Source organism: Elgaria multicarinata, chromosome 9 (assembly GCF_023053635.1).
Source record: "Elgaria multicarinata webbii isolate HBS135686 ecotype San Diego chromosome 9, rElgMul1.1.pri, whole genome shotgun sequence".
In the NCBI taxonomy this organism is placed as follows: Eukaryota; Metazoa; Chordata; class Lepidosauria; order Squamata; family Anguidae; genus Elgaria; species Elgaria multicarinata.
In genome coordinates, this window is record NC_086179.1 from 59,119,369 (window position 1) to 59,127,931 (window position 8,563).

Here is an 8,563-nt window from a genome sequence, read left to right on the forward strand (position 1 = left end):
AGAAATATTAGGGAGGGAGGGAGAAAACATCGGCCTGTCCACTTTTTCCACAGCATGGTTTTATTTTCCTTGATCATCTCCCCTCTCCCCCCACCCCACTAAGGTAGAGCCACAAATGTTGTAACCTTTCCTCATAGGGATGTTGCTCCATCCCCTAGATCATTTTGGTTACTCCTTTCTGCAGCTTTTCCAGCTCTACACACACAGTGAAGAACAGCGGTGATGCTACACCAAAATGTAAGAGGCAAAATGCTACCGCAACAATGCGCAACTTCGGGAGAAAAACACAATTGGCTGCAAATTGATAGCTGTATCACATGCGCAAATTTGCACTCACAGAGTAAATATTAGACACTTGAAACGACTTGATCTCTTCTTCTGAATATTGCTTGGAAATTTGGGCAGAACTCTACTTGTGCAAAAGGACCTCCTTTCCTCGCTGCCCACCACCATACCCCTCAAAAACCTGCTTCAGAGCTGCATGAGGGAGTGGAAATCAATCATCCCCCTCTTAAAACTTGATTTTGTTCTGACTTTTATACTGCCTGTTTGGTGCATTCTCTTCCCCTCCTTATTGTTTTATTATGATTTTATTAGAATGTAAGCCTATGCGGCAGGGTCTTGTTATTTATTGTTTTACTCTGTACAGCACCATGTACACTGATGGTGCTATATAAGTAAATAATAACAATAATAGAAACAGTTCCATCAGTGAGAGGAAGTAATCGAACTTCCAACGTTGATCTGCTATAGCTTGTTCTGTTAAAGTCATAATTGAGGTTATGCCTAGATAATTATTGTAATAAATTAATTTTAAAGCTATTTTTTTCCATTTTCAGTTTATATCCTGTTAACTGATTAGACATGTATGAAAAACCCACCTTAAGGGTATCAGTCAACCGTTATTCACAGCCCTATGCATACACGGGACTATGTATATTTCTACATATACCAGTAGCACAAGAAGCCTATGTACCTACCAATGAATAAAGTGTGCCTATTTAGTGATCCTCATTTATGATCTTGAAAAAAGTAGGCACATTCAGGGGGAAAAAATAGACGGAGGGCTAAGCAATTTTCTTCAGGAGCCTTAGTGAAGAGATGGTACTTTCACAATGAACCACTAAACAGCCAATCCTAGAACTGTTTACTCTGAAGTATATGTTCAAGCCTAAAGCTGCACTCCTATGTATGCTTACCTGGTAATAAGGCCCACTGAACACACTGAGTTTACTTCTGAATAAATATACGTAGAATGTCAAATATTCCTAAACCTTAGGCTGGATCCAAAAACTTCATTCTACATGTGAAAGGATACCTGAAATGGGACCTCCCATCCCCCAAAGACTCCCCTCTGTGGAGGGTTGGGGTACTTGACTAGCTGCCCACACAAAGGCTCCTAAACCTACTGATGCACCAGTAGCTGACATCACAGGTTGCCTATCATATGCAGCAGATGTATCCTCCAAGCCAAAGATAGGCAACCTTTCTTCTGTCAAGAGCCACACACCCTTGTGGGAACCAGTTAGGGGCCACATGGAAGCAGTGAGCAAGGCCAGAGCTAAAAGTAGGTGGGTCGCCCCTTTTTTGTGTCACTCTTTTCACTCTCCTTCCACCATCCCATTTTCTCTGTCTCTCTTCTTTCCCATGCAGCAGGCTTTTAAATTAGGCTGAGGATGGTTGCCAAGAAAGATGTCTGGCAGCACATTGGCGTATGCAGGCATCACGTTTCCTTCCCTTGATATAGGGCAATTGTTAAGACTGTTTATGGAAGATTCTGGCTTGGGGCACAGTGTTGGACCAAGCAAATTTGCAACTTTGTTCCAGCCACACACTATTATATTATATCAATGAATTGTCCAACCAGCCTTAAAGAGTGCATATGTATTATAGATATATTTAAATAAACACGTTTATATATTCCATATATACATATAAAAATTGCTTTTATTAAATCAAAAATGAAAACCAGAACATTTGCAAAGTTAATTCTCAGTAGAATTCTCCTATATACACCTTTATGTGATAACTGCAAAAAGAAACTGCCATATCAATTCTTATACGGAATGAAACACAGAACAGGGATTGAACAACATGGGTATTTGCTCCAGTTATCTTCACAATTAATCTTCTGAACGTTGGCCTCAAATGGTGTAGTTTAGAGCTAGAGATGAACAGTCTACAAATTTGTATAGTACCGTTCACGATTCTGAAACTCTCTATATGCATATTTTGCATCTGAAATGTTGTGAGGCACTCTGCCAAATGGTTCATGATCATTGAAACAGGATTCAAAGACTTCATCCACAGCTTTCTCTGCCATCTCTTTGTTGACTTTTCTAACAGCCAAGATGGAGCGAACTGCTCTGTCTCTTACACAAGTCTGAGAAAGTGAGAAAAACAAGTCAGGACAGAAATTACGAAGGCTAGGCAATTTATGCATTTAGATCAACAGTAAACACATAATTATAAGCTGCAAGAAGTGTTTGAAAAGGCAACGCTAACTAAGAAAGACTACTTTCAATTTTCCACATTAAGCATAAGCTTGGAAAGACACCAAGATGCTCAACTTAACGGCCAACATCGAATTGTTTATGCGAGATGTCTCTTAGCTCTGTCACTCCTTGAGAATAGATGCCTTAAGTGGTCCTACCAGCAACTGCAGCAATCTCTGTTCAACAAAAAAGACCAGATTCTGACCATTCATTACTCTCATCAGAACTCTCATTACTTGAAGCTCAGATATCTGGATTTTCTGATGATATGGATTCAGGAAGTGTAACCTAATGTTGCCTATTGCTAATCCAAGCCTGTGTAAAATACTTCTGTTATTTATTTCCTCCAAAGTGCAATGAACAAGTCTTCCACTTGTCTAAGGTAAAGAACAGCTGCCCAGACAAGCAAACAGGTGGCAATCTTGCTCCTTCCAGACACCACAATGGTATTTCCCCAAACTGGAATGAACATGATAAGACAGGGAGAGGCCATCCATGGGTTGGATTAAATAAAGGGACTGGATCTGGCCTGTAAACCATAGGTCCCCTACCCATGAGAGTAGATTAGCTGCAGAATGATGGGAGCAAGAAGACTACTGATACACAGCTCTCATGTTCTGTCATTCTTAGAGGTATCTATTTCCCTTACAGGCACTTCCACCACCATCACCACCACCTGCCCTCTTGAAGTTTACTGAACCTCACAGGAAACACAGTGGAGACACAGTTTGTAAATGTGATCCTCCTCTTCTTTTATGAGTCAACTTACTTGATGATGCTGTTTCAATCCAAATTTAAATCGGGACATTTCATTTAAGAGGGAGCAATCTCCACTGAGATTAGCGGCTCGGATCTATAAGGAAAACACCAGACCACCAAAACTGAATAGGGTAGTCAGAGCAGCACAACTGCAGACATATACAAAGTTCCCTAGAGTTCTCTTTTCGAGATGCCACTAGCTAAGGCTCAGTAAGTACTCTAGGTCATGTCACTGAATCTTCCACCTAATGGCTCTGCACTCCCTTTCAAATTTGTTGCATAAGTACTGTAAAACAGATTCCTAACTGTTGTAACTATGGAATAGTTAAGAATTATTGGAACTGAGTGGTTGTTCATACAGAGATTTCATGTGTAGAAGGCATTGCATAATAGCTTATGAAAACCATGCTCTTAAGTTGTGCCGAGTTGGGCAGAAACAGCAATCTTGTTTTTCTTGTTTTGCACAACCGGCTCAATTTTGTTCCACAACCTTAAACCTTTCTGATGACCAAACAGCAAGCCAGTTGTTGGAGCCAAAAAAAATATGTAATTGTTAGTAGTCTTTAAGGTGCTAGAAGTTTGTACTGCTTTTTTCTGCAACAGACTATCACAACTACCCCTCTGAAAAATAAGTTACTTTAAGTGTAGCAGATAAGATGTTTGGAGTTTAAATACATATTGTTTATATAACTTGTTATTTTATTTAGTGAACCAAGTGGGTATATTGTTTTACCTTCACATGTTTGTGTTAAAGAGTTCAGTTACTGAGGGGGAGAGACACTGCTAGAGTCAGACAAATCTCCCAATCATGAGGGAGATTTGGATTCAAAACATACTACAGATTCACTTGATACCTCCTCCCTCACCATGCCCTGATTTCCCCCTGCATTTCCAGGTTGTTCCAATCATAATTTGCTGTATTGTTAAGTTGAACGATAACTTTTGTATTGCTAGAGGGAACCAGGCAGAGGGAATTGGCATGCAAGAGGGAAAGAAAGAGAAAAAATAATTTGGCTCTCAATTGCTATATCCATTGACAATAAAATCTGCATATGATTTATTTTTTTAAAAAAGCCCACATTAACAAACTATTCATGTCATCTCCTAACCTCTCTCTGCCTCGCCCATCTTTCTTGACACCAATAGTTTATTTATTTTCTCTAATATGACAGTAGGCCTGTATCAGCAAAGGTGGATTGTAAAATGTCAAAACGTGTCTTGGAAATTAAGCTACTACTTTGGTGTCATCTTCTGCTCTGTGCCCCTCAGACTGGGGAGGGCCCTGAGTAGCCGTAATTCCCACCCCACCCCCACTCTGCAAATATATGGGTAGTTACATTGTCTCAAGGGAGGGATGTCCCTTTGTTATGGCACCCTAGGATCCCCTGACTCAGTACACACTATAGCTGGCAGACACAGGGGGATACCTAAAGCATCGCTATTGCCTAGAAAGCACAGTTCTATCCCTGACCTCTAGCTGGCCAGAAAAGTGGAAGATGGGTTACCAGGACTGTTTCATAGTTGCAAGGCAAATTCTTACCCCTTGTTGTGGGAGACGATTGAGAAAACACATGTTTCTCTCTCTCTCTTTAAAACATAGTGTCAGTTGTGTCCAGTTTAATCCAGAAAAGAATTGTGCACAACATTGAAATTTTTACTGGTTTACTGTCTTTTAAGATTTTTGGTTTTGTGACAACTTTGATTTTCGTTCCCTTCAATGCCTTGCTACTTCATATATACATGTAATATTTTAAAGAAAGGTTAATTTCTTGAATTTTCCATTCATGGTTATCTGTTCCCTTTTTTTCAGGAGAAAAAACATCTCAATCAGCTGAATTCCCTCTTTTTAAAAGTACTAGCTGAAATAAATTCTAACTAGTACACTTTTAAAAGATTCATCTGGTTGATCAGTTTCTAAATTAGAATTACTGACCTCATTGTTGTTAAAATGGCACTGTGTCCCACTTTATATGGAATTTCCAGATAGTAATCCTGTTCAGACAACACAAGAAGCCATGTGGTGAAGCATTTTCAGCTAAATATTATGACGTCATGTGAACCATGACTTAGGGCGTCATGTAAACCATTCCTAACCATGGTGGCTATGCCCACTAACCATTTGCAGCAAAAGGCTTGGCAGCCTAACCATGGGTTAGTGTGTTATCTGAACAGGCCCACTGATTGTGAAAACCAGCTGTCTTGCGCCTATTGACAAAAGTGGGTTCGAGAAAAGCCAGAATGGAGTTGTTTTGATAAAGAGTATTTTTAGGCTTAGTATTAAATGTGTTCTTGGTAGAATTATTAATCCACATCTGTGAGAATTAAGTGTTTTAACTTACCTCTGAACAAGCTAAATGCTTGACATTATTGAACCAGTCCACATGTGCTCGGCAATGATCAAATGCATGGATAAGTTCATGTATAACCACTCTGTTCATATGAGATTGATAACGAATATTGTTTTGGCATAGAACAATCTGCAAAGAAGTAAAAGGGTGGTGGTGGTCATTCATCAGATAATTCAGAAAATATTTTAACCTTCTATGCATTATTGTTTTAAAGCCCCACACAACATACTTTGCTTTCAGTTTTTCCTCTTCTTTATACAGCACTTCTCAACTATCCATTGAATATAAAAAGCCAGGGACTTTTGGGACTGTCATTTCTTCTGTACAGGCACAATCAGTTTCATCGTAGGTAGGAAAAGTGACAGTCACCTCCCCCTCCCCTCTCATATTGGCTATCATTAGATGCAAGTTGGGGAGCGGGGCTTCATGGCGAGCCACATCACTCACATTGCAGTGTGAACAAAAGGATACAATATTATTTATTTGTTATTATTATTTATTTAGAATATTTATATACCGCTCCCCATTGAAAAATTTCGGAGCGGTGTACACGGTAAAATGAAAATAAAAACCAGAATAAAAACAGTTAAAACAAAATTTAAAAGAAGCAATAACAGTAATCCAAGGCTGCATGTTAGAGAAAGTCTTCTTGGAATAAAGATGTTTTCAGGAGGCGTCGAAAGGAGTACAAGGTTGGTGCCTGCCTGACCTCCAGAGGCAGGGAATTCCACAGGAGGGGCGCCACCACACTGAAGGATCTTCCCCTGGTGGATTCCAATCGGAGGATGGATCTATGTGGAACCACCAGGAGCAGGCCCTCGGATGACCTCAGTGACCGGGCAGGTTGGTAAGGGAGAAGGTGCTCTCTCAGGTATCCTGGTCCCAAGTTGTTTAGGGCTTTGTACACAAGTACAAGAACCTTAAACCTGGCCCGGTCGCGAATAGGCAGCCAGTGCAGTTCCCTCAGCAGTGCAGTTCCCTCAGCATCCAACATGCTGGAAAGGGGCAGCTCCAGACAACAGCCTAGCTCCAGCTTCCGGAGCAGCTTCAAGGGCAGCTCCACATAGAGCGCGTTGCAGTAATCCAATCTTGAGGTTACCAATGCCTGTACCACCTTGTGAGCTCAAGGGAGCAAAAACAAAAGTCTCAAACACTCCTGCAGTCAGTATGAATGTTTAACTACTGTTTAATGGAATGCTCAATTTTAATTGAATTCTTCTGACTTGCGGTAGATTCCTCCCACTGAAAACATTCCATTACTAGAATTATTTTACTCTTAGGATGAAATTCTACCTGGGAGGGCATCCAAAGGGCCATAAGATGCTGTGGACAACAATAAACATCTTATGCTTATTTTATGCAACAATTTTATTTTGCTAATATAGCAGAGCATGCCACAATTTTGTCTGATAGTGGCTTTAGTTGGACAGATTGTTCAATATATACCTGTGATGTTGAAGAATCAAATCCTCCACTGACACACCCATCACAATCTTCACATGAGAAATGTCGGTCATTGAAAACAGTGCTAAAAGTTCAAAGAATCATATAGGTAAGATTTAAGAATAACTGCCAGCTTTAATGGGAATATAACGACATTAAACATAGAATAAGTGAAAAATTCTCTTACCAGCCAGAATTCTTCATAGCATCAAGTAGTAGTTTAGCAAAAGGATCTAGAACAAGCAGTACAATATTTGATTCTTAAGCAAGTGTCCTTGTGTAGATAAAAAAGCTATAGCTCACACATTTTTGAGCCCCAGAAAAAACAGTTACTGTGAATCATTTATCCAGTTGAAATATCACTTTATCTAAAAGTAGCATGCGGATGTCACCATCCCCAATGCAATCCTGGATTTGGCCAATTTATGAGTTGCTATCATTGTTTATTTGCCAGCACGATCCTGTGCAAGACACCCAGGGGGGTAACTTGACAATGCCATTTTGCCACTCATTCCTTCAAACCATCACACCTGCCAGGGTGAGAGTGGCAAATCCCCATGGCAGGAGGGTCCGCGGGCTTTCTGGGCAGCGCTGGCAGCCATTCAGCGCATCGAGCTCGCCCTCTGACCAGGCTTCCCGCGCATCCCCCTGACCTACTGTAAAAAGAGACTTCCAGCTGGCACCAAAAAGACAACCAAATAGGCACCTAGCCTTTCTAGGGAGGGCATCCCACAACCAGGGTGCCACCACCGACGGCACCAGCATACATGGAGCTTTAGAGAGTCGCCTAAGCAAAGAGAGGGGTCTGTTACCCGAACAATTTCAACGAAGGGGCAAACGAGAGAGGAATAAATTAAAGACTGGATAAAAGAACGGAATGCATTCAGATTGATGGCAAAATAGTACACAAGCCCTACCCTTCCCTGTGTGTAGTGGGGGGGGGGCACGGGTCAAGTCCCCCTGGGATAGAGGACGGTGGATCATCCACCACTCCTGGCTCAGAGGTGGGGGAAGCTTCTCCACCGGCTCTTGCCCGTCCCCGTCGCTGCCGTCGGACACTTACTGGAGTCCAGGGCGAACTTCAACATAATCTGGCACTTGTTGTTGTAGGTGAACACGCTTTTGTAGAGGAAGGCCGGGTTCTTCGCCTCGCCGCGGCGTCGCTCCGGAAACAAGCCGTACCCGAAGTCATCCTCGTCTTCGCCCGAGACCCCGCTCTCCGGCTGCTGAGGCTGCTCCGAAGCCATGGGGCAGCCTCTCGCTCACGCGTCCAGGCACGTCGGGCAGAGCAGCATGCCTTCGCCTTCTTCCTCACCTTGCCGGCCACCGTACGCAAACCGAAGGTCACCTGGTGGTGACCGACTATAGAGACGGGAAGTGTGTGTTTGTGTGTGGATAACACTGCGTGTGTATTATGAAAAGGGCTCTGGGGTGCGAAAGCTTATTCCATAAGTTGTTTCTGAGGCGGGAATCCTATGCAGGTTTAGACAGGAAAAAAGTCCTACAATTCCCAGCATG

The 8,563-nt window shown here is 42.0% G+C and overlaps 1 protein-coding gene across 2 annotated transcripts; it reads right to left on the bottom strand.

The window, feature by feature from the left end:
• Positions 1 to 1,929: 1,929 nt before the first annotated feature.
• On the bottom strand, positions 1,930 to 8,531 carry ATP23 (ATP23 metallopeptidase and ATP synthase assembly factor homolog). 2 transcript variants are annotated; one of them, XM_063134804.1, is made up of 6 exons: positions 8,109 to 8,520; positions 7,233 to 7,278; positions 7,049 to 7,130; positions 5,594 to 5,731; positions 3,265 to 3,348; positions 1,930 to 2,383 (listed from the first exon to the last, which is right to left on the bottom strand). In XM_063134804.1, exons 1-6 carry the CDS (start codon positions 8,290 to 8,292, stop codon positions 2,180 to 2,182), a joined length of 738 nt encoding a protein of 245 aa, XP_062990874.1. In that variant the 5' UTR covers positions 8,293 to 8,520; the 3' UTR covers positions 1,930 to 2,179. The 2 variants fall into 2 exon arrangements, with proteins under 2 accessions (XP_062990874.1, XP_062990875.1); XM_063134805.1 differs by lacking the exon at positions 5,594 to 5,731 and having other exon boundaries at positions 8,109 to 8,531.
• Between the last annotated feature and the right edge of the window lie 32 nt (positions 8,532 to 8,563).

Coding starts and splice junctions, on each gene's coding strand:
- ATP23 (XM_063134804.1), bottom strand. CDS start 8,292: ATGGCTTCGGAGCAGCCTCAGCAGCCGGAGAGCGGGGTCTCGGGCGAA. Junction 7,279..8,108: donor GAAGTTCGCCCTGGACTCCA/GTAAGTGTCCGA, acceptor TGCTTGTTCTAG/ATCCTTTTGCTAAACTACTA. Junction 3,349..5,593: donor AGCATTTAGCTTGTTCAGAG/GTAAGTTAAAAC, acceptor TTTTCCTTATAG/ATCCGAGCCGCTAATCTCAG.